Below are 25000 nucleotides of genomic sequence, written 5' to 3'. Positions count from 1 at the left end.
TAGTGTAAAACACCTTCCGCCTCGCACACGGGGGCCCTGAATTAACTGTAAACTAGCAAGGGGCCGGTGTAGGGACGGGACTCGGGGAGAGCCCCGGAGAGGAAAGGAGCGCTGCAGAGCAGCGTTCCCTTTGGAGCACTATTCAAATAACGGGTCGCTTCACGTCGATCGGGCTGAGACCTTTGTCCCATCTTGCGTAGCATCAAAATCAAGGAATGACACGGATCCTGGGGGGGTCGGTGGAGTCAGCGGTGGAGAAAGGGCTCTGGGGGAAACGCGAGGGGCTCACAGGCTGCTGCGCGCTGCCCCGCCGGACTCGGAGGGACATGCAGACTTGCTGTGGGGAGGATGAGAATGAGTGACACTGGATTGGCTGTCATTGGTTACCTGGCTCCCAGCCCTCCAGCTGCAGGGATCTGTCACAGCGCCCCCCCCTCTGCAGCTCCCCACACTCTTTCAATCAATCCCCTCACTTCTCACGGGCTCCAATCATTGCACTTTGTCACGCTCTGGAAGTACGCAGCAAAGACGTCACCTCTGAACGTGGATCGGATAGTAGGCCCCCAATATCTATATAAAACTGCTCAAGGCAGAGAATAGTTAAAAAGGACAGAGTCGGCGAGAGGAAGGGGGCAGAGGAACTGGGCTGCAGACTTATCCAGCGGACCCTTCGCCTTTATGCTCGCCACAAAAGTTATGGGAAGCCGTGAGTACCCAGCTTCTTTCTCTTTCGCCCCGCAGGGTCTTTGACAGATGCAGCTTTGCTGGGATACCCTTTGGGGATACAGTTAGAAAGTCATCAGGATGCTGGCTGCAGCACCTGGAAGTGCTGGCTGCTCCAAGCTAGAGGAGTCGCCACCAACCACCTAGTAAGCCGGGGAGTTTCTCCAGCGGAGCCCAGGGTTGCTGCGCTAAGCATCCTGAAGCTCTGCTTTCTAGCAAACCTGGGACTCGTGGGGGAGTGAAGTGAGGCGGACACTTTAACTTAGAGGAGACTCCCTTGCTGTGTAGTGGCTTTGTTGGATTAGCGGATCCGGTTTTGCTAGGAGAAAATGAAAGATCAGCCCGCAAACTTTAGTGTGTTGAAGTGCGGTTCCTTGTGCGGGCAGCGCAGTTTTTCACCCCGGGCAGTAAATCTATGGCACCCCAGCAGTTGATTTTTTACTCTGAATAACTCCTCTCTGCCAAGTGGCCGGTTTCACCTTCCAGGCGGCATCCAAGAGGGCAGGGGCAGAGCGCGGGCACCTTTCTCCAAACCCTGAACAGCCCCCAAGCCCCGCGCGCCGCAGTGGGACTTTGCCAGGCGATGTGAAATCGAGGGCTGGCCTGTCTTGTTCCTTCCCTCCCGGCAGCCTAGTCCCCCGCTCCCCCAGCCCGCTGCAGAGGTGCTTTGCTGGGTGACAAGCGACAAAGGGCATCCGGCTGCAGCAGCCGCGGCCGGGAGCCGAAGATGTTGCTGGCGGGGATCAGCCTGTTGTCCTGGCTCGAAGCTGCGCTCGCTGCCTTGCTGGCCCTGGGGCTCCTCCTCACCGTGTCCCGGCACTTGTGGACTCTCCGGTGGACTCTGAGCAGGGACCGGGGCAGCGCTCTGCCCCTCCCCAAAGGCTCCATGGGGTGGCCGTTCTTCGGGGAGACCCTGCACTGGCTTGTCCAGGTAAAGTACAGAGGAGAGCACGTGTCCCCCTGCGACGGGGGCAGTCTCCGGGCTGCAAGGCCTGGGCTGGTGACTGCTGGGGGCGGGCGGGGGATGCCCTGCAGGGTGGTTCACCACTCCCGCCCTTCCTTCCCCCCCGGGATCAGGCTGCTCCTGGGACGCCCAGAACTAACTGAAACGTGAGGAAGGGATTTAAATGCTTTTCATTCCTTAGCCACGTGGTCCCTGAGCTGGGCTCCCCCCTCCCCTCGGGTTTCGCGGCGGAGGGCGCCAGGCTCCGCGCAGACAGCTCCCCTCCTGCTCCCGAGGAGCCGCGGGCGTGTATGGGACCAGGGGGCTCCGCAGTCAGCAAATCTGAGCGCGGCCGGGACTGTCCCTGGGGTCGGGCTGGCGGGATCCAAGCCTTGCCCCGGGGGTGTCTCTCCGCTTGACCTGCTGGCTGGTTGCAGGGCTCCAGCTTCCACAGCTCCCGCCGGGAGAAGTACGGCCACGTGTTCAAGACCCACCTGCTGGGCAAGCCTGTCATCCGAGTGACCGGGGCCGAGAACATCCGCAAGATCCTGCTGGGGGAGCACAGCTTGGTCAGCACCCGGTGGCCCCAGAGCACCCAGATCATCCTGGGCTCCAACACCCTGCTCAACTCCATCGGCGAGCTGCACCGCCAGAGGAGGAAGGTGCGCTCCGCAGCGACCGTGGCTCGGGGAGGGAAGGTGGCCAGGGACCCAGGACTCACACGCGCGTGGCCGGGGGATTCTGAGCCGGGAGGGCGATGTTTGGAGCCCCGTGTGAAACTCCTCCGTAGCTGCGGGGAAGGGCCGGGCTGTGTGAGCTGGGCGGAGGCCGAAGGTCCAGGGAAGGCGATTGTAATTCACCCCTCTGCAGCCTGCGAAGCCCACACTGCTTCGTGGCCAGGCTGTCATCACTGAGCCGGCAGCTCAGTCTAGGAGGAAGCAAATTGGCGGCGGCTGCCAAGTGGGTAGCCCCAGTTCCCCTGGCTGCGCAGCTGCAGGTCGCAGACAGCGCCGCTAGCTTCTTCTCGCCCCCTAACTGTCTTCCCTCCCCTCTGCCTAGATCCTGGCTCGAGTCTTCAGCCGCGCTGCCCTGGAGAGCTACCTCCCCGGGATCCAGAAGGTCGTGAGCTGGGAGCTGCGGGGCTGGTGCAGGGAGCCTGGCTCCGTCGCGGTTTATTCCTCCGCTAAAACTTTGACTTTCCGCGTTGCAGCTCGGGTTCTGTTGGGCCTCAGCCTGGAAGAAAAACAGTTTAAGGACCTGGCAAAAACCTTTGAGCAGCTGGTGGAGAACCTGTTCTCCTTGCCCCTGAACATCCCGTTCAGTGGGCTGCGCAAGGTACTCTTGTGGGGTTACACGTCCGACTCGCACCGCTTTGCTTCTCTCTGCTCTGCCATGTTGCAACCTACCTAGTACGGATAGGCTGCATTGCTTTAAAAAAATGTCCAGTGCCAAAGTAGCCAAAAAGCCGAGGTTGGTCTCCAGGACCAGCGCTGGAAGTTAAAGAGAATTGTAAATAACACAGAGCCATGAAAGCCCACCACGCGCTGTTACCCTGTCCTATAAGGATCCATGCATGTGTTCTAGCTTTCGTAATGCAAGGTGGATCGCTACTGCCATTTTAAAATACAGTGAATCGCCTTCTTCCCGTCCCTCGTCCCCTCAGGAATTCCCTCTTTGGCTATCTTACCCCTGACATGTCCCTGAGTGGGTAACGAGTCACGTTTTAAACAGGTTTCATTACTGTATTAGTTGCAGTGGTCAGTTAGATTTTGCCCCATTTATTTTGCACTGGTTTCTTATAAAGTGTCGGATTGTTCTCTAATTACTTCTCGTCGTGGCCATTTCTTTTTCTTTTTTTCTCTATATTTGCTTCCAGCACCTTTCTGTATTGTTGGCGTCAATGTATTATTATATAATGTTTGATTGCTAAGCATGTTACATCTAGAGTTTTCCCTAGAGTAAATTTTAGTTCTTTGATGCCATATTCTCAGCAGGATAGTGATCTGTCCAATTCCTTTCCACAGATTATTGGCTTTGCTATTGTCATGATACATCACAGGCACAAGAGTTTTCCGCACCTGTGGGCTGGTTCAGAGAATGCCACTTCCTTTGGCTGAGATATTCCTTGCTAACATCTATTTATTACCTGAATAGTATATGGTCTGTTGACTTGTTCGTGCTGTAGTTCTGTGGGTTCTGAGCTGGGAGAGGGCTAGAAACGGATTCATAGATTCTAATGACAGACGGGACCATTGTGATCTTCTGCTCTTTGTATAGCACAGACCATAGAACTTCCTCCAAAATAATACCCTGAGCAGATCTTTTAGAAAAACATCCTATCTTGATTTAGAAGTGTTCAGTGGTCGAAAATCCACCAGGACCCTTGGCAAATTGTTTCAAGGGCTAATCACTTTCACCATTAAAAATATAGGCCTTATTTCCAGTCTGAATTTCTCTAGCTTCAGCTTCCATTGGATTGTGTTATACCTTTCTCTGAAAAGCCTATTGTTAGATATTTGTTCCCCTTGTAGGAGTTTACAAACAGTAATCAAGTCATCCCTTCACCTTCTCTTTGTTAAGCTAAACAGATGGAGTTTCTAGAGTCTATCATTATAGGGAGCTCCATCTATACATTTGATTATATTGAATGATCTCTTGGGTGTGTGCATTACACACCATTTTTTGGTGTGTAATTTCCTAGGAGATTGAAAAAACAGAACTTCTGTCATGTGGCATCGTATTGACATTCACATGGGTCATCAACAGGGTTGGAACCTTTAAATCCACCCAACAGACCTCTGCCACTTGAGCTAACAGAATAACTGATCATTCTCGATGTAGACTAGCACTGGAGGCGCATGAGACACTCACTTTGCCATTGGGTTTCAGAGAGATTTGCTGACAGCAAAGGAATGGTGAGATTCAGGAATCTTGGTTTCAATTTTAAGCACTGGAGGGGAGTGTGCTCTAGTGGGCACAGACTCCTCTGCCTCTTCCCTCCCCCCGCCACCGCAAGCTTTATCCTTTCTGGCCCTATACCCTTCTACTCCCAATCTCCCCTCCATTCCCAATCTCCTTGCCCAGCCAGTCCCAGTTCACCCAGGCCCTGTGGCCCCTTACCCCCAGTGTCCTTGCCCAATGCCCAGTCAGTCCCATTTCCCCTGGCTCCTGGTCCAGTCTTTTTCTCTCCCTCCCCTCCCCAGACTCTTTGTCCCTATCTGTTTGTTCAGCCAATCCCAGTTTTCCCCCAGCACCCTGGTTCCTTCTCAGATCTGTCTTTCCTCTCCTCATGTCCTTCCCCATATTCCATTGGTTCCCATTTTCCCTGTCCAGCTAGTCACAGTCTCCTCTTAGGTCATATTAGATCTAATGGTTCCTACTGGCCTTAAAATCTATGAACCCTCCATCTCCCGTCCCACCCCAGCTCCCAGTCCATTTTACCCCACCCAGCTCCCAGTCTTAGTCTCTTTGCCAAACTAGTCCCAGTCTCCCACCATCTCAACACCTAGTCCCAGTTTATTTTCTCTTTTCCCCTGGGGACAGCCGTCAGTCTCAGTCCTGGGTCTTTTCTTCACAGCCTCCTTCTAATCTACTCCCCCATTTTGTCCCCTCTGCATTCAAATCAGGCTGCTTCCTCTTATATGCTATCTTGATGCCAGCAGGGGGAGAGGGCATGAAGAGCACAGGAAAGATAGTTCTCGTGATTCAGTTGCAGTACCTGACTCTGGCATGGCCTGCAGCAGCCCAGAGTTACAATTTCAGTTGAAGTCATCTCAGCTCCCTGCAGAACCCAAGCTGGAGCCTGCCCAGGGCATATGAAATTTCCAGAGTTTTTAGCTGTGAATATCTAGCAAGATTCAAAGGCTTACATCCTGTCCAAATTTGGCTGAATTTTCTCAGGGATGGCTCATCCCTGACATAAAGGCCACTCCCTGCCAAATTTATCATCCCTGCACCAAATCCCTGTGGGAGCTATAGACTCTTCAAGATTGCCAAAATCTTTTAACATGGGCAAAACAACATATTTTTCACTAGTCTTGTTCATGGAAAAGGCTGAATCATTTGGGCCAAAAATTGCTAAAATACTTCAGCCTGATGCAGACACCTGGCATGGAAAAATTGTCATCCCAAACAGTTCAAGTTTGGCAAAGCTATATGCATAAAAACAGGGTCTTGTAATGGGAAGAATGGAGCAACCTTGGCTGTAAGACTTTGGTCTAATTTTGGTTGTTAGGTTTACTGTGCAGATGCTGGGTGGTGTCGGTGGCCTGTGACAATATTATTATGGAGTCATAGTGTTTAATGCCTGAAGGGACCACCAGCTCATCTAGTCTGACCTCCTGCATATAACTCTATTATAATATAATCCTAGCGATACCTGTGCATGGATTTCTTTCAGGTTAGATTGCTCTGCCTCTGGACTTCTGCAGTAGGGTAATCTCTAGTAGGATGGGGCCTGCAAGAGACAGGCTTCTTGTTACAGAACCACACACATTGCATTCCGAATGCATTGCCATTTCACCTAGTGATAGCTTCGGAGCTGACTCCTCCATATCCTATTAGATGTTTGGTAGCATGGAGGGTTACTTTAATGGAAATGCAGCCTTCTGACAGACACATTTACACACAACCTATTGGGTGTGATTATCACATAATTAGGTAGCATACCCATCTGGAATAGTGAACCCCTTTGTCACTGCCTTTGAAAAGCCTCTGGAAGTTTCTAGAGACCAACATTAGATGGGGATTGGCTTGTCAAGTCATCCTCTCTTATCCAGGTACCAGAAAGCTCCCTTTGAACATAGCAGAAGCTGAGTTTGTTCATGGCAGTCATTAAGAGGTCACTGTGGCATCAGCCCTCTAGCTTCACTGCTTCCCTCCCCTCCGAGTGTTCCTTGGGCAGTACTTCCATTTACAGGGTGCGTTGGAGTAGCACAGGGAGAAATTACCCAATTCCCAATAGTCTAGCTGCCCAGTGCCAAGTAATGTCAACAATGACACACCCAGACCTGAAGAAGAGTTCTGTTTGGCTCCGAAGCTGGACTCTCTCACCAACAAAAATTGGTCCAATAAAATATATTACCTCACCCACCTTGTATCTCTAGCATAGACAAATTACTTTGTCCTTCCTAGTCATTTAATTGTGAGGTGGCAGATTGAAGCACACTCAGAGCACAAAAGGAGTGTGGATTTGAGCTATTAGTATACGTTAGAATAAGAGTGATGGGATTCTTGGGGTCCTCGAGTGCCATTCATCCTGGGTAGGATCTTTTTCCAGATTTTTCTTACACTGCTTCACTAGGGCTGGGTTGGACAGTCCCTGAACAATTATGTCTGACTCTTTGCAGGGGATCAAAGCCCGGGATCTGTTACATGAGTACATGGAGAAAGCCATAATGGAAAAACTACAAGGAAAGAACTCGGAAGGTTATAGTGATGCTCTGGATTTCTTAATAAACAGTGCCAAGGAGCATGGCAAAGAATTCACCATGCAGGAGCTGAAGGTAAAGATAATCTCCTTTGGTGTTCTACTTCTGTCTTTAAAGCAGTTTGACTGGGGGGCAATTGATATCTGCTAGCCTCCGCCTTTGTTTTACCCACTCTGGGTGAATCCATCACAAACAATAACAATGCTTATAGTTAACCATCTTCCTCACCTTAAACGCCCCTGGGCACTAAACATTGCTTGTCCACCTTGATGAAATAAGAGTCTGGGGAAAAAAACCCAAACCCCGTAGAAATGCAAGGATGTTGAAAGAGGGACTGGACACCCAACACTTAAGGTAGGTGTTGAGCAGAGAAAGGTGTGCTTTGTAACATCTCACCAGTTCCCAAGCCTGAGCAGACAGCAGGTGAGGTGGACACTTAGGAAGAGTTTGCCAGCCCTACAGACATCCTTTTCATGGTTAAATTGCTTTACATGTGAACTGAGTTAATATTGTAAAAGTAAATAAATGCCTCTTTTGCCCTCCTACCTTATCCTCTTGACTTTTTTTCCAGTCATCTGCCTGGTTTTACTAGAATACTGCTAGGTTTGTCCAGCTCCAGTGGGCCTTCTTGCCTATCCATGTATTCTCAATACACTCCAAAATATTATCTTTGACATGATAGACCTGATTGTGCATTCCTCGCACACCTCCCCGCCTATTGTAGGGGGCCTATGAAGGACCGGCGCTAGAGCTTTTCCTGTGCCTCCGGCAGCTCCACCGGAGCCGCGGACCAACAGACCCTCCGCAGGCACGACTGCGGCAGATCCACCAGAGCCACCTGCCGCCCCCCTACCTCCCTGCAAAATGCCGCCCCGAAAATCCTGGCGCCCTAGGCGATTGCCTAGTTCGCCTCAATGGAAGCGCCAGCTCTGGGCCTATGGATCACGCCACTGTGTTCCAGGGGCGGTAAACATAGATATCTTTGAAACAATATATCAGAATGACTCCTGAGATGGAATGATGGATTCTGGGTCATTGTCTAGGATCAGCTCGTTAATTGTATTACTGAGAATGTGGATGTGCTCTATGGAATAGTGAACATGAGACAGCACTATGATTCTATTGTTCTTACTCAGGCAAAGCTCCCAATTGAAAGCAATGGGAATTTGCCTAAGAAATTGTGAAAGTATTTGTCCTTAGTACTGAGTCAGTGCTTACCACCAGGCTATTCTAAGTGTCACTATTGATGTTAAATATAAAAATCTGAAGTAGTGTTTATAAAGTTCTGGGATAATTTTGAGTGTGTGCAGTAGCTGATTTAAGTATATTTATAATGTTGAGTTTTAAAATATCGTATCAAGATATCAGGCCAAGATCAGGACTTACTGTAAAACCTAAAATGAGTAAGTGACCTATCTTTCTCTTCTGTGGCTGAGAATCAGCTTCTATCTGTATTGCCCTGGGCTTCCAAAAACAGGCATGTTTGCCTGCCATATTGGCAGAACTGCCAAAATACTGATGGCCTTCCAGGTCATCTTCTTTTCGGAGCATATGTGAGGTCAGTTTCAGGGTATAAGATGCTATTAACTTGTATGGTAAAAACGATGCTGCTTAGCCTCCTCTGGGATGAAATCCTGGCTCAGTTGACTCCAAACTCCTAAAAGCTCCAGCAGGGTCAGGATTTCATCCCGGATCTTTATTTCCTAGGAGCAGGTGACCAATTTTTGTAAAATTTCTGAATCTTTGCTTCTGAAAATCTGGAAGTGTGTGGACAGAATTGCATTGTCTCCACATGGAAACTCATCACTGCCTGTTGGCATCCCTCCTAACAACAGCAGTAAAAGTCATTATGCATTTCCTGAAATCCTTAGGCATTTAGTGTAGGCAGCGAAATGGACAGCGACAGAACACCCAACTCCGTCAGGTTAGCTTATGTTACAGAGCAACAACATCACAGCAAATTAAGTGAGACCTTATGCCACCAGGCCATTCCCGACAATTCTGCGTTGGCAGGAGAAGGAACCATTAGAGGGTCTTTTCCGTCTCCGATCTTCCCCATTCCTGGCATCTTCTCACTTGAGTGTGTCACAAAAAGAGCACCGTTTGGCTCCAAGCCAGGGGGCAGGATTCCTCGTGAGGAGGCAGCGTGGCCGAGTAGACACTGGACTTGAATCGATGTTTAAGAAAATCTAAACTATCGGGCAAAAAATAATGCGCTAATTTGTAAAGAGTGCTCAACGATATTCTCCGGGAGCAGCTAGAGGTGCTTAGAAGAGGTATAGGTGACATTAGTCAAAAGAGATGAACATAACTATCTTTGTGAAATTAAACCCGGGTATCTGTGATGTAATTCTTGTCATATTATACCCAGGCACCCCTAATGCATATTATTCAAAAATAATTATATCAGCTATTGGAGAGACCCCACGGATAGAGCCTAGTCTAAGAGGCTGGGGTGGCTCATCCCAGTCGAGATAACAGTGATCGGCAGGGAGTCATCATGTGTTAGTATATGGATATGCACTTCTGTGTGCCGTGCAGTTAGAAACTTCCTACATCCGCTGCATTTAAAGAAACTTTCTTACGGGGGTAAAATGATTTATGGTTCCTGTCTAATGTGGTAGCGCCTTGTACTAAAATAAAACGACAGCGGAATATTAATCTCGTGGAATGATCTGCCTTGGTAAACAAATCGTAGTTGCTTTACAGCATTGGATACACACCTCTAAGAGACAGACACTCCAAGCATGAGTGTGCGCTAATTTCCTGACTCGCTTTGTGTTTAAATACTTGCCAAAGAGCACTTTCCACTCCCAAACGATGCTGGGGATTGTACTCGGGGAACGAATGCAGCATGCGCTTTACAAAATCAGGACGTGTAACAGTCCAGGTTAAAAAGCCCACAGTTTTATCGAAACCACCAGAAAAAGCTGAAAGCCAAAGCAGGGGAAAGAGCATGTCCTTTATCGTAGCGGCGTAGGGCTCTCACAGAAGGCAGTGGGGGATTAGGCATCTTGCTTTCTGAAAATGCACAAAAATAAATTTAACTATAAACCACTGCAGTAAAGTCACAATAAAGGTGAGATTTAAGTTTGAAGGAAAACAGGATAATCCTGAGCTGTTTCCACAGTGAATCAGACTGAATAAGAGGCGAGGTTGAGGCTACAAGACACTCAATTGTACTGGCTATAAGAGAATAAATAAAATACTTTTTAGATTAATAAAATATTCTAGCATCAGGACGCTCTTTCCAGCCACATTAATACGCTGCGAGCTGCTCTATTTTCATCCTTTCTGCGGTGATAGATTAGCCTTGTAAAGACTAACAGAGTGAGGAACTCAGCAGCACCCCGGTGCAGCAGTGCCATCCGTTGCTATGCGGTGTTGCACTTTACTACGCGGAACTTTCCCCGTGGAACTTCGCACTGGGAGAACCAAGACATTGTGGTCACCAGCACAGACGGTGTAAGGTTCTCGGGAGTGCCCGGTTCCTGCTAATGTCTACGGGAGCGACGTGCACAGATACGGGGGGAAGCAGCCCCCACTCCGTTCTGTCAGACGTTATATACATCCTGGAGGTGGCCCGGAGAGCCAGCACGCTGACAAGTCTCCCTCCCCCGCCAAAACAAGCCCTAGATAAACTGCAGGGCCTCGGTCTGGTAGCAAAGGAAAATCCTTGCTGTGGGGCCCCGGCATATCGGGATTGGCTCCGGGTACTTCGGAGCTTTAAGAGGAGAGAGAGAGAGAGAGAGAGAGAGTGTGTCTTTCCCTCCCCTTAACAGGAAATCAGGGAGCCCACTTTTGGGATCGTTCTGTGGCTTGGCTGTGTGCTGAGTTATCAGAGCCACACTCTGACAAACATGTATGTAAAGCATCGTATGGACATAGTGTATATGTCGGGTCCGTTGTTTTCCTTTGCAATACACCTCAGTTTTTGCTTCTAGGAAGCAATTGGAATCATTGGATCCTTAGGCTTGTTTTTCTCGCCGCACTAAATAGCATGGGAAGGGGGCGTGCAGGGGTCAGTGTCTGGAGTTCTTCCGTGGTTGTCCCATGACTTGTTATACAGGGCTCGGTTCTGCCAGATGCCGAACACTGTGAGGCAATCCAGCAAAGCCCTTAACTTGACGCACGGGAGTAGGAGAATCCCCTTAATGTTTAGCTCAGCACCTTGGAAAATCCAGCCCATGGCGATTTAGTTCAGGTGGCGGCACATCTATGCACAGTGTGGCTGCATGGGAGAAAGGTTGATAGCCTCAGGGAATTTTGAACAGATCGAAGATCATTGACAGGATTTTAGATGTTCCACTAATGTCATCGAGCAATAAGAAAGTTTGTTAATCTACAGACTCTGACATGCCCTTGCCTCTGGGGCAATCGAAGAACCCGGGCTTTGTCAAACATCTGTATCCAGGTAACTCTCTGTTAGCTGCAGAGGTTCACATACATACATTATGATGACACAGCAAGTTTCTTATTACTTGTACTCACTGTTGGCCCGAGTCCAGTTCTAGTCATGTACACTATGTCTTCACATTGATTGCAGGGGGCGTTTGAACAAACGTTACCTGTTTTAGATGGTAGCATAGGAACCTAGGACTCCCGGACCAATATCCACCATCAGCAATGTAGAAGACTTGCCTATCTGGCGACGATTTCTTTAAGAGAGTGGAAGAATCTGTACATATCAAATATAGTGTCTGGCAGCCGGAGATCCAAATCTCTAAGGTTAAGTGTGAGGATAACCTTTGCTCACAAAATTTTCAGCTTGGTATATTTTTTATATTAAAATACTCTTTGGGAGCCCTTTTCATAAGCCCTCATCAGAATTAATATATTTTCAAAATGAAAACATTTAACTCTTGTTTTAGTTGAAATGCTGATGCAGCAGTTGGTTCTTCTTTTCTTTCTCTTTTTACTGATAATGTTTGCAGGTTCGTAGGGAGGAGTGGAATAAACAATCCATTACATAAGTGGTAGACGTGCAATACAATGCTCGGTTAGCAAAGGAACGCAAGTCCTGTAAAGTTCCAGAGATTTGAGTTTCTAAACACTCAAATGATGGAAATGAAAACGGGCCACGTAGGGCTAGACAGCGCTGCTCAGAGGGAACAGGTGGGAGACTGATTTGAAGATTAAAACACAAATGCATTTAAAACTGTCACATTTGATTATCTCGCAGGAGTCAGCGATTGAGCTGATATTTGCTGCTTTCTTCACCACTGCTAGTGCCAGCACTTCTCTGATCCTTCTGCTACTGAAACACCCCTCGGCGGTAGAAAAAATAAGACAGGAACTGGTGTCCCATGAATTGCATAGGCACTGCCATTGCCTTTCGCCTGCAGTCTCCCAAAAGAACCACCCATATATTGAACCCTGCCAAGATACATCGATGATCCAGGAGAAAGAGAGGAAGGACAGTGACTCTCAACAGCGTCTCCTCTCCACGCCAGAAGGGACGCCGAAGAATCAAACTCAGCAACTTGATCTAAAGGCAGAAGGAGAGGCTGGGGGTGGTTTTATCCAGCGGCCTCCTCTCCTTAAGGAGCTCACGTTAACCAGAATGACACAAGAAACAATTAGTTTGAATACAAACGATCATTATTCAGACCACAGGCAAGAGGAAGGCCGCCAGCCGCCCAGCAGGTTCGAGGTGCCCACAGGGCCAGTGGTTCCAGAGGCAGAGTGTCATTGTCAGCCTGAGATGAACTTGGATAAACTGAGCCGTCTGCGCTACTTGGACTGTGTGGTTAAGGAGGTCCTTCGCGTGCTGCCGCCCGTTTCTGGAGGCTATAGGACAGCCCTGCAGACCTTTGAGCTGGATGTAAGTTATCTGTTCCGTTTTGCAATTGTTTAAAGACTTGGGTATGGCTTTGAGCTAAGCAGCTTTAGTTCATTGATGTGTATCTGCGTGTCTTATCAGGCAGTTTTACACTATTTTCTTCTTCCTCTTAGTGACCTCTGGGTATTTCAAAGGGCTGATTTCCTACTAATGGAGCTATGCGACCATTAAAACTTGTCTGTAGAACGAGTTTATCTTTAGTGTGAAACACTTGTTACGATGTAAGATATGACATTTTGAAACTGCAGGCGCACCCGAGTTAGTGCAAAATAAATTTACACCAAATCTGTTTTTTTTTTTTTTTTTTTTTTTGCATTTTACCATTATAGAAAGCACAGAATACAGGGAAAAGTTGCACACAGCTAACTGGCCATTTAAAACAGAAAACGGAAAACATAAAGCATCTAGAAATGAAATAATTGGTTATTTGTTTGAAAAGTAATTTATTTATATAGTGCCCAGACATGTGTTGGCTGATTCCGTGAAAATCAAATGATACTGATTTTACTAAATCAGCAAATACCGAAATGGGACAATATCACAGCGTGAATAGAAGAAACGACAGCGAAACAGAGCAGTAGAGGACCGCAAAATCACACGGCAGGCCCAGTTCTACAACTAATGGGAGAGTAAGTCTCGCTCAGGCACCGTAGCCCCAATGAACACAACAGCAGGGTCTGAATAGGAGCTGAAGGAACAGGCCCTGGATCCAGCTGGCGCCATCACACGAGTCCTGTTTGTGTCCTTTGGACTACAGGCGTGAGCGAGGCGAGCAGGATCCTGGTCTCAAAGTGCCCTTCCCGCTGCAGGGTTCTACACGGAGGACAAGCAATAAGTTGTTTCCACTAACCTCAGTGTCCTGAGGGGGGGTCTGAAGCTGCCGCATTAGACAGGGTGGTTAGTTAGCATCCAGTCCCCCCAGAGGGAGGCACCCCGGCCCCGATCGAATTAAACATCCCACCCAACGTCTCCCTCCGTCCTGGAGAAAGCCAGAGCCGGTTTCTAGAGAGGGCCGTGGCCCTGGGCAGGGCGCAGTGTCGCCCTCTGGCGGCCGAACGGAACGGACTGCTGGTGGCGGGAAGGGCCGGATCGGGCAGGTTTCTAGGCGAGACGGGTCCCAGGGCCCCGGTCCTTAGCAAGAGCAGCAGCAGCACAACCTCAGGGCTCCCCCTAGCAGCTCTGCAATGCCAGGGCCCCCCAGCTCCGGGGCCCGCTAGCTGATGTTCCTCTCCCCCCTCCCCTGCAGGGCTACCAGATCCCCAAGGGCTGGAGCGTGATGTACAGCATCCGAGACACCCACGAGACCGCGGCCGTGTACCAGAGCCCCCCCGAGCGCTTCGACCCGGACCGGTTCGGCTCGGCCCGGCAGGAGGGGGCAGGACGCTTCCATTACATCCCCTTCGGCGGGGGGCTCAGGAGCTGCATCGGCCAGGAGCTGGCCAAGGCCATCCTCAAGCTGCTGGCCATCGAGCTGGTCAGCACGGCCCGCTGGGAGCTGGCCACCCCCGGCTTCCCCGAGATGCAGACGGTGCCCATCGTGCATCCCGTGGACGGGTTGCAACTCTTCTTCCACCCCCTGCGGCCCGGCGGCACCAGCACCCGCCGCCAGGTGTCCCGGGAAGCTTGAGCCTTCGCCGCGGCCCCCGGCGCTGGGGCGGGCTGCGGGCAGGGCGAGGAGCGGACGCCGCAGCAGATCTCAGAAGGGCCGGGCGTGGGGGACAAGCACCAGGATTTGTACCGACCGGACACAGAGAGCCCGACAGGAGCCCCTGGACCCGTTTCCTTTTCGCAGCGCCCTGAAGCGGGGCTGGGATCCGGCTGCTGAGAGGGGGCCTAGCCCATCCATCCCCTCCTCCTCGGTGCCCTGCTGCTGCCCACCACGGCAACAGGAGAGGGGCTCCGGATGCAGTAACACATCCGGTGAGATCTCCCTTTCGTCCGCTTGCACATTAGAAAAGCTTGGTTTGTGCCATCCTCACTGCACCCCGGGTGGGGAAAACCAGGGCCCAGATGCACTCCGAGGACTCCAAACCACCGAGAAAGAGTCCAAGACCCAATTATGCAGTTTCCGTAAACTTCAAGGGGTTGGCAGACCTCGAGGTGTTGGCTGGGGGAAAGAAACCAACTGTGCTAGATTTTAAAACAGAATCCCCGGGGATTTAGATTCACCTGCTACCTCTCACCTGACTCTTGAAAGTTTAGGGGAACGCCCTATCCACTGAACAGCCTTCCACAATAAGACACACTGTTGCCTGGTCAGCCCTCCTGCCGCCTTCCTTCTGATCGCATAGAGATTAATGCAGAAAGGAGAAAAAAATAACCGTCTTTAGCACATTTTCATTACAGCGCATGGCTAGAGATGGCCTGGAATTTCCTGTTCCACATGCAGAAGAGTTATGCCCTATGGGATACATGTATGTGTAAAGGAGGGAGTGGGTTTTTTCAATTGGGCCATAGCCTTTTACAAATTTCCATGGATATTTAAAAAGAAAAATCTAAGGGGTCGCTGCAATCTGACAGATCCAAACCTGTCAGATACATCCCAATTATATGTAACTTTCTGATAACTCTAATTTCCGATCGATTAATGTAAAGAGTTTGTATTTCATCTCACTCCGACACTTTCCATTAGAGTCCATATGATAAAGATGCATTCTGATAGTACTGTATATTAATATTGTACATTAACACTGTATCATAGTAAGGACTGTGCTGCTATTATTAAGGATCCATCATTAAATCCCATTTTCAGAGTAAATGTGCCCTAGACTAGAGTTTAGTTGCAGGTTGAAACCTGCATGAGAGAATCGGCTTTCAACAGGCTTTCAATTTTAAAATAAACATTTAAAGAGTCAGGACATTTAACTATTTGATTCTGGCTGAAAAGTTCCTGATTTTAAGATCGAAAACCATTTATTGTGCATACACTCTGGTACCTCTTCCAGAATAATGAATTCAATATTTATAGCGATATTCACATTATAATAACTATCAGAGCAGCATTGAGCAACAAGCCCACTTGTCATGCAGCATATGGTGTACAATTACTTAAATATGGATTCACGTGGAGTTAAGGCTGGGTGCTGACTGACCTGTTAGAGGGTCTCTGAATACTGTCCGCATTGCCATTTCCTGCTCTTCAATTCTAAGTATTTTTCTTTTTCCCCTTGTAAAAGAATTTCTCACTGATATTTTGTAAGGGTAAATGAAAGGTCTGTGATGCCTACTTTTCTGTCCATGAATGGAAATGACAGTTACATTGGAGCGTTGAGAGGAGAGTTTAGGGTAATGCTAAGTATTATTTGTGTAGATCAGTGAATACATTATTTCATTTTCACTTAGGGCATGATGGCAGCCCACTGGTGTCAGTGGAAAGGTTTCGCTGGGCTTTGTCTAAGGCACATAGTACAAACTGTCCTCTAAAAGGTGAGGGGAAGCAAGGAAATGGAAACATCTGATAATTACTTTTCATATATTTTGATGGAAAATATGGCTACTCCTGCTCTAGGTCAAGCTCTTGCGTAATATTAAAATGTATCAGATCGCTGAGAGGTGGAACAGAACACCTATATCCCCACACCTGTTATCTGTGGGATGAAGTTGCCCTTTGTGAAGGCTGACACATTGGTTCCTAGGATAATTTCTCCAATGACACTTCTGCCCTAAATAAACTTTCTTGTCCTTCTGCAATCGCCCAAAATGAGGAAAGTCAAAATATTTGAGTCCCCTTGCCTTAAATAGTGACCCACTGCCTGAAAACCAACAGGAATGATTTATTATTCTGTTAGCTAGAGTGTTAGCAGCCACCGCCCAGCTAACTTACCTGGATCAGTATTTCTAATTAAACATCAGAAAGTCGGGTAACATCGTTTCACTCCATGCAACATCTCAGCTACCTAGAGCAGAAACATGGCTACCAAATGTGACAGGTCAAATCTGGAAAAGGTTGTACTGAAAGTCGGAGTTAAGTGTTGTTGGCAGGTTGACCCTTTAGTGAACCAGCAGCCTCTGCCCTCCTGACCTTGTCTTTAAGGTGAATCTTTGTGGTGAACGGAGGGGAAATCAGTAGGCGGTGGATACAAGTGTCAATGACTAACTTTAATTAGCACAGCCACTGAACTGATCTATCCAAACGCTACTGACGCTATTGTGATCCCCTTAAAGAAAAGTAGGCGAACCTTTGATCCACCTCCAGTTCCGTTTTATTTCGGTGGGACCTGGCCGCTCACCTAGGCAATAACCGGCTGGGGAGCCGACTGGCAAATGCAGCTCTGCGGTCTCCTCCTCCAGCTTGGATGAGAAGTAATCGTCGATTCTTCAGGACCAAGCTCAAAAATTACCGCGAGCACTAACACTGTAACCGCGTTGTTGAATAACGTAATGTGAATCTAGCAAAAAAATAAAAAGAAAAAAGAATTGAAACTGATGTGGTTTTTCAAATAAACATGAGCATTTGCAAGTGAAGTGTAGCAATTACTACTTGTAATCAAAGTTTGTTCCTATCGGGCTGTTAATTTCTTGACCCCCTTCCAAGATGTCTTTAATTATCCCTTTCACTCTTTACCATTTGATTCTTTTCGGACTGACGACTGTAGAATAGATGGCGGTGGCGATCATAAAGGTTTCCTGTGGTAATTATCGGTGCTCAGGCCACCGTATCTCGTTATTTGATGGACAGTGAACTTGGCGAAGTTGCTGGCAGAGTTCATTCAGATGTCATGGTCCGTGTTGTAGGTCACAAGCAGGTCAGAGTATGGGAATGGGGAAGAACCCCGAGGTCATGCCACTGCTCCCAGCGCAATTCACTGAGGACACCAGAAAATGATCATCCCTATTAGGCAGAGAACTGCCTTGCCAGCTTTGGCGGGCTCAGAAGTCGCCAGCATAACCACTGGTTGGTTTATATAGGTCAGCGGAGGGGTGGGGGAATGAGAACAAAGTGAGCATTTTAAACAGAAAATAGGGAAATTTACCAGATTAAATTTAGGCTGAAATCGTATAATATACAATTATATATCACATCTGGGCACAGCAAACAACCCGCATACACATATGCTTCTATACTTTACCGATAAATGTTTTTTAAGGAATTAGGACTTCACCGACATTTAGTTAAACTCTAAACTTTAAAAGCCCTTAGCCCTCCCGGGTCAGGTCGCTTGCTGACGCTGCACCATCTAGAAATAAATTTGCGTTTTTAAGCACAAGTTAAGTGTCTTGTCCCAGAACTAGAAAACAGCCAAACAACTGTACATGCGGCACAGAAACATTGGCGTTCAACGACTACATTGCCAGGTACTGTCAAAGCAACCAGGCTACTAAATACTAAGCAGAAATACTCCCCGAGTCATGTCTTCCAGAATACATAAAAGAGGATACACTAGACATTAGGGGATAACATTCAGATTCCGTTAAAAAAAAATCGCGCTCGAATGTTTATTGTGGTTAGGCGGGGAATCAGAAAGCGAAATTGGCTAGACAAACATGCAACTGAATAGTTTACTTGTACCGTCCGAGTGAAATAGGGTAAATACATATATAAACATATGATAAACAACAGCGACAGCTCTTTTGATTTTGAAACTTCTTCCTCTTGTAATATATTATTGATATTCAATGCAAGGACATTTTCTAGATACAAATATTACTTTGAACCTCGGAGTGCCCCTAGTCACTAATTTACAAAAGAAACTGCGAGGGTCATTTCAGCTAAGTAGTGAGCAACAAACACGGGGAGAAAAAGTTCTGTAATTTGAAGGTTATCAAGGATCTTGTTTGTATTCATTTGCCGTATTTCTGCGAAACGGTGCCTAAGCTAGATACAAATGTAAGACTTTATGGTAAGTGCTTGTCATACTCTTCAACTCCTTACTGCTGCATTTATTGTAATAACGGTAACCGCCAGTCAGTGACTTCTGGACAGGTGTTATCTGTGTAGGTGTTATATAAAAACAACAAGGAGTCCGGTGGCACCTTAAAGACTAACAGATTTATGTGGGAATAAGCTTCCTTGGGTAAAAAACTTTATATATGTATATCTGACTGCATCAGTAGCTTTACAATCGGTAGGTATTGGTGTATATATATATACACACCCCTGGAGCTACCATGTTTCCGAATACCAATACCTACGGATTGTAAAGCTACCGATGCAGCCAGATGGGTGTAAGCATACAGTTCAGAGATGATGCACATGACAGAGCAGGAAGAGCGATCGGTGTTTTGGAAACTTTTAGCAGCTGGCTGCTCTTTTGGCGAACAACCAAAAGTACCTGTGTTCTACGTCTCTGGTTGCACAGAAGGGAAATTCAGCTCTGCTCCGAAATATTTTTTTTAAGGCTTCGCCAAGGTGTAACGCCAGGATCCCCAAACGAACTGGATAGTCATTCCAGCCCTGATCGTATTTTCCTGTACAACGACCTCTTATAAATCTACAGCCGCGAGTGGGAGGAGCGAAGGGTCTGTGGCAGCCGCCGCCCGTGAACATCCTTTCCCCGCAGTCAGCCCTGCCATTTCGAATTGCACCGCAGTGATAAAAAGGGGCTCCGCATTAGAACAGTTCCCAGCATTTGTGAAGCACTCCTGCCTCCTGGATGCTCTACAGGTGAACGTCAGACCCTGGGCAATTCTCTACACGGCTTGTGGGAGCACATAGCCAGGGCGAAGTCTGCTTTCCAGGCACACATAGCTATCTCCCAGTCTCTGTGCCAGGAGACTTAGCCCCCCTCTGAATTAAACTGCTGCTGGGGAGTGTGCCGAATTCCTCTGCCTTCTTCCCATAACGTTATGGCGGCCTGTGGGTTATCTGCCTCGCACCTATATTCAGACAGATGCTGACTACCGCTCTGCTTGGTGAAAAGGCAAACCCATCACTGCAGGTTGCAAAAGAAAAGATTCACACATAGAAGACCCCCGGGGTAAGGACTAGCTATGCTCCAGGGTCCAGGATGAAAAGCACCAGAAACCTCACGCGTAGGCGCAGGTCTGCGGGTGCTGTGATTCATGATTTAAGCGTCTATAAAAGTCTGTGGGTGGCGATAGCCTGGATGTTTACTTTTTGATATAACCTTGCCTTCCCTCGCTGACCTGCGTTTGAACCTGCCATTAGCGCTGCATCATAAGTTTCAGAATTTACTCCTGCCTGATGCTGATTATTCCTCTCAGGACCCTGACCATAAATACAAGCCGGGCCTTTGAGGTGAACTTCAGGCCAAGCACTAATTTGAGGGGACAAGGTGAAGCGGCGACTATTCGTGATCCAGTGACATAATTCTGTTTTTAGCCTGTGCTTTGCAGCTGGAGTTCGGGGAACTCAGCTCTACCCAGGGAGAACCTGGAGGAGATGTTCAAAGCGCTCAGTCCCTGGCCCAACCCGCCCCGCTAGTGCTGTCCAGGGTCTGTGCCACTTGCTCCCACTATGCTCACGAGCAATAGCACCAACCCGGAACCAGGCGAAGTCCAATTAACTACTCCTCGCACAGTATGCAACAGCTCGGCTCTTCGCCTGTAGCCTGGGGCTCAGGTCTTTGAAACAAAGGCTGAACTGCAAAGTGCCGTAAGAGAGATTTAAAAAGATCGGTTGTGTGTACAGTGGTTATCAAACCGCGCACAGAGGCAAAATATAAACACGGTACGTGCTTTCCCGTGTAACTGGGCATAAGGACAAAGTGAGCCAGGCATTTCTATAATCTGCCTCAATATATTCTTATTCGGTTTAATGAGGGATAAATAAAGGTAAAAGGGCTGCAGCTAATTGGCTGGTCTTTCCTTGATCCCGACGAGCTGAACTAGCAGCTGTTTGCAATTCTGCCCCCATTCCAGCCTTTAATGATTATTCAATGAGCTACAGAGTAGCGCCCTGAAGGAGCTGAGATCTGAGGCCCCCTCTCCCGCGAGCCCCATTGTCCGGGTGAAATTAGCACCTTTTCAAAGTCAGCTCTGTGGCTTGGCTGTAGCTCCTGGAGGAGGGAGACCCGGAGAAGCCACCGTGCAAACCAAACAGTTACAGATTTCAGGGGGAGGAGCCAGGCCACAATCCGTAATTAAAGATGAACTTTGGGTGAACTAATTTATCTGACCAAGGTGGAGTGGGCAGCAACCTGGGGGAGGGCTATAAAAAGGGGCCCACGGCTGGGCTTGGCCTGTGCGCTGCTGGGTTCTGCGGAGACAGGTAGGGGCTGCAGGCGCTGCTCGCGAGCCATGGGCTTCTCCACCTTGCTGGCCAGCACCCTGTGTACCGTCCTGCTGCCTCTGCTGCTCTTCCTGGCCGCGGTGAAGCTGTGGCATCTATACTGTGTGAGCGGCCGGGAGCCCGGCTGCAGCCTGCCGCTGCCCCCAGGCACCATGGGGCTCCCCTTCTTCGGGGAGACGCTACAACTGGTGCTGCAGGTAAGGCCCGCGAGCTCTTCCTGCCCCCGCCCGGCTTCGGGAAGGGGCAGCCACCCCCCCCCCCCGATTAGCCAGGGCTGATTCGGGGAGCCGGCTCCTCCTTCTGCGGGATCAGGTTGAGAGTAGCAGCAGTCGCGCCTCCTGGGTGCGCTGAGCTCCAGGTATCCAGAGCAGGGCAGCGCTAGCCGGGGAGGCGGGCGGGCAGGCTACTGGCCTGGATCCCCGCTGTCACTGCCCTTCTCTCCCTCCAGCGGCGGAAGTTTCTCCAGATGAAGCGTCGGAAATATGGGTTTATCTACAAGACCCACCTCTTCGGGCGCCCCACCGTGCGGGTGATGGGGGCCGAGAACGTCCGGCACATCCTGCTCGGGGAGCATCGCCTGGTGTCTGTGCAGTGGCCGGCGTCCGTGCGCACTATCCTGGGGTCCGGCTGCCTCTCCAACCTGCACGACGGGCAGCACAAGCACCGCAAAAAGGTACCGCGAGGCCCCGCTCCCTTTCTCCCACTTGCTCTGCGGGCTGGGCTGCAGCTCCCTGGTTTGCATCCGGCCGAGGCTGCCGCCTGTGCGCTGTCAAAGCTCCGGGAGCGGCGCCTTCCTTTGTGCGGCTGGGGCTAGGGTGCGCTCCCCTGTGCAGCCGGGCTGAGCTGCGGCTCCGGCGCGCTCTTCCCCTGGGGCGGCGCGGGGGGGCTGTGTCCTGAGCCTCCCCCTTCTCCCGCAGGTGATCATGAAGGCTTTCTCCCGGGAGGCCCTGCAGCACTACGTCCCCGGCATCCAGGAGGAGGTGAACGCCTGCTTGGCTCGCTGGCTGCGCAGCGGCGGCTCCTGCCTTCTGGTTTACCCCGAAGTGAAGCGCCTCATGTTCCGCATCGCCATGAGGATCCTGCTGGGCTTCGAGCCGCGTCACACGGACCAGGACAGCGAGCAGCGGCTGGTGGAGGCCTTCGAGGAGATGATCCGCAACCTCTTCTCCCTGCCCATCGATGTGCCCTTCAGCGGGCTCTACCGGGTAACCCTCCCGCCTGCGATCGGGGCTAGCTCTGGGGTAGGGGGTCCCAGGCACCTCCGGGGGGCGATGCCGCGCGGGGCAGCCCTGGCTCGGGGGGCTGGCACTAGGTGCCCGGCTATGGCAGCTGGAATTGGGGGGGCAGTGTATGAGAATGTGCTCCCAGGGGGTTGGCACGGCCTGTGGGGACGGCCTGGCAGCGGGATGACCCGCCGCCCTCTGGCTCCCTTCTCCACCCCAGGGCCTGCGGGCGCGGAACTTCATCCACGCCAAGATCGAGGAGAACATCCGGGCGAAGATGGCCCGTAAGCAGCCGGCGGGCTGCTGTAAGGACGCGCTGCAGCTGCTAATGGAGCACACGCAGGACAACGGGGAGCCGCTGAACATGCAGGTGAGATGCCCGCGGGCGCTGGCGGCCCCGCCACGGGGACCGCTGCGTTGCCCCAACCAAAGGCCTGATTTTTGCTTCCTTTAAACTCTAACATCGCTCCTGTTGATGTGATGGGAGCAGGATCGGGCCCTAAGTGTCTGCTCCCCCCGCAGTGCGGAGTTCGGGAGAAGGAAGATCAGGGTGGCAAGTTCTTTCCTCAGTCGGGAACAGCTTCAGGGCCAGGATTTCTGACTATGGCGACCCATGAGTGGTCTCCACTCTCCCCCCCCGCTAGAGCTGAGGAAGATGCTCCAGTCCCTCCCGTACCTTGGCAGACCCGGTTCTGGAGCTACCGGAGTTCTGCCGCAGCCGCCCCGGATCCTGGCCTCCCAGGGCACATCCTGCTGGCAGAGCGACCGAAACCCCCCTCGGTGCTTTTCCCCCTTGTGCTCAGTCTGTACGGCACAACATGAGGTGTGCAAAGCCAGGGCAATCCCTCCCTAAGCCATCGGTTTTCCAAAATCCCTTCCCGGAAAAGGAGTCTCTGCTCGTCTTCCCACTCCCACCTGTGTCTTTCTGTGACTTTATATTAAAACGCGGCCTGTAGATGTGGAGCCTAGGAATATCGCTAATCACTGGTGGCATTTAAATGCGGAATTTCCTCTCTGCTTTACTGGCAGTGCAGTTTTTAGAAGGGAATTTGTGCAGGGGAGGAGAAGGCCATGAATTTGGTCTCAAGTACCTAAAACAATAGTGTGTGTCTGTGAACCCCGAACATCCTGCTCTTTGTCTCAGGAGCTAAAAGAATCGGCAACAGAACTTCTGTTTGGAGGGCATGAAACCACGGCCAGTGCTGCCACATCTCTAATCACCTTCTTAGGACTTAACCGGGCTGTTCTGCAAAAAGTGAGAAAGGAGCTACAAATGAAGGTGGGTGTCTTCTCTGTGGAAGTTAAAATTCCTCTGCATTCAGTTTACTGTTTGTTCCCCCTTCTTGAGAAGGGAGTGTATTAACTCTAACAGACTAGAGACTAAATCTCTTAATTAAGCAAAGTTAATGCCCCTTAAGACAACTTAACCAGGAAGAGCTGACTCTTCCATTTGGAAAAATAAGATTTGCAATGATTGAGGCTTGTTTGGGAAGCCCTTGTGATGACTGGAAGCTTGATGACTAGTTTGTACTCCATTACTGATGGCAATGTAGTGTCCGGCTAACACAAACTGCAGCCTGACATTTATGTGCATAGTCTTATGTTAACCATGTTCTTTTCCTAGGGTTTATTGTGCAGCATGAACCAAGATGACAAACAACTGGATATAGAAGTCTTGGAACAGCTGAAGTACACAGGCTGTGTCATCAAAGAGACCCTCAGGCTGAGTCCACCGGTTCCTGGAGGATTTCGAGTTGCACTCAAGACTTTTGAGTTAAATGTAAGCTGGCTTTTGCTTCTGTTAAATCCCTTCACAGGCTGTAGTGGCTGCTTTCTCTCCTCCCCTCCCCCATAGCAATTTATCTGAAAGTAAGTCAAACTGACAATATGTACAGGGATTTTTATTTCTCTGTAAAATCTTGACATTCATCTGCCTCTACGCTGAAGTCTTCACATATTTGAATTTCCTAACTTTTTTTTTAAACAGGGTTATCAGATTCCTAAAGGTTGGAATGTTATCTACAGTATCTGTGATACACACGATGTTGCAGACCTCTTCACCAACAAGGATGAATTTGACCCTGACCGCTTCATGTCTCCCTCTCCGGAAGATTCCTCCAGGTTCAGTTTCATCCCTTTTGGAGGAGGCTTGAGAAGCTGTGTGGGTAAAGAGTTTGCAAAAATCCTTCTCAAAATATTTACCGTGGAGTTGGCTCGGAATTGTGACTGGCAGCTGTTAAATGGACCTCCTACAATGAAAACTGGCCCCATAGTGTATCCAGTGGACAACCTGCCTACCAAATTCATAGGTTTCAATGGCCAAATCTGAGGTCACAGGTTACTTCTGGATGAAATTTCTATAGCATTTAAAGTACACATAGCTTTTTATTTAATATTGGACTTAGGTTTCTATATTTAACTTGTAAATGTATAATAGTTATTTATGTATTTTTAAAATATTTTTTAAAATCTACTAAATGTCGTAAGTTTGGTTGATGTGTTGTTCAAGCACTACAATTATGGGTCAGTGTGGTCCATAATTATAACTTATTTCTATAGAAACAATGTTTCCCTCTTATTTAAGAATCTTATTAAAAGCTTGTCAATTTTAGCATTTTGAAGGAGTTTAACAACAGTGTATGTATTCAG

The 25000-nt window shown here is 49.3% G+C and overlaps 2 protein-coding genes across 2 annotated transcripts; both read left to right on the top strand.

Moving 5' to 3' along the window:
• The first annotated feature begins 440 nt into the window (after nucleotides 1-440).
• On the top strand, nucleotides 441-14564 carry LOC127053949 (cytochrome P450 26C1). The gene is made up of 6 exons (XM_050959456.1): nucleotides 441-1654; nucleotides 2104-2328; nucleotides 2726-3001; nucleotides 7015-7170; nucleotides 12278-12919; nucleotides 14184-14564. Exons 1-6 carry the CDS (start codon nucleotides 1451-1453, stop codon nucleotides 14562-14564), a joined length of 1884 nt encoding a protein of 627 aa, XP_050815413.1. The 5' UTR covers nucleotides 441-1450.
• Nucleotides 14565-21136: 6572 nt separating this feature from the next.
• Nucleotides 21137-24716, top strand: LOC127053967 (cytochrome P450 26A1). The gene is made up of 7 exons (XM_050959507.1): nucleotides 21137-21325; nucleotides 21577-21801; nucleotides 22046-22333; nucleotides 22572-22721; nucleotides 23496-23630; nucleotides 23976-24131; nucleotides 24339-24716. Exons 1-7 carry the CDS (start codon nucleotides 21137-21139, stop codon nucleotides 24678-24680), a joined length of 1485 nt encoding a protein of 494 aa, XP_050815464.1. The 3' UTR covers nucleotides 24681-24716.
• Nucleotides 24717-25000: the final 284 nt, after the last annotated feature.

This window comes from Gopherus flavomarginatus, chromosome 6, assembly GCF_025201925.1.
Source record: "Gopherus flavomarginatus isolate rGopFla2 chromosome 6, rGopFla2.mat.asm, whole genome shotgun sequence".
Lineage (NCBI taxonomy): Eukaryota > Metazoa > Chordata > Testudines > Testudinidae > Gopherus > Gopherus flavomarginatus.
Note: the sequence above shows the minus strand (reverse complement) of the source record. Positions and strands in the feature narration are given on the sequence as shown.

Excerpts from the sequence above, each read along its gene's own strand:
- LOC127053949 (XM_050959456.1), top strand. The coding sequence starts at position 1,451 with ATGTTGCTGGCGGGGATCAGCCTGTTGTCCTGGCTCGAAGCTGCGCTC. Across the intron at positions 1,655-2,103 it reads CCCTGCACTGGCTTGTCCAG|GGCTCCAGCTTCCACAGCTC; the intron begins GTAAAGTACAGA and ends GGCTGGTTGCAG. Across the intron at positions 2,329-2,725 it reads TGCACCGCCAGAGGAGGAAG|ATCCTGGCTCGAGTCTTCAG; the intron begins GTGCGCTCCGCA and ends CCCTCTGCCTAG.
- LOC127053967 (XM_050959507.1), top strand. The coding sequence starts at position 21,137 with ATGGGCTTCTCCACCTTGCTGGCCAGCACCCTGTGTACCGTCCTGCTG. Across the intron at positions 22,722-23,495 it reads GGGAGCCGCTGAACATGCAG|GAGCTAAAAGAATCGGCAAC; the intron begins GTGAGATGCCCG and ends TCTTTGTCTCAG. Across the intron at positions 23,631-23,975 it reads GAAAGGAGCTACAAATGAAG|GGTTTATTGTGCAGCATGAA; the intron begins GTGGGTGTCTTC and ends TTCTTTTCCTAG.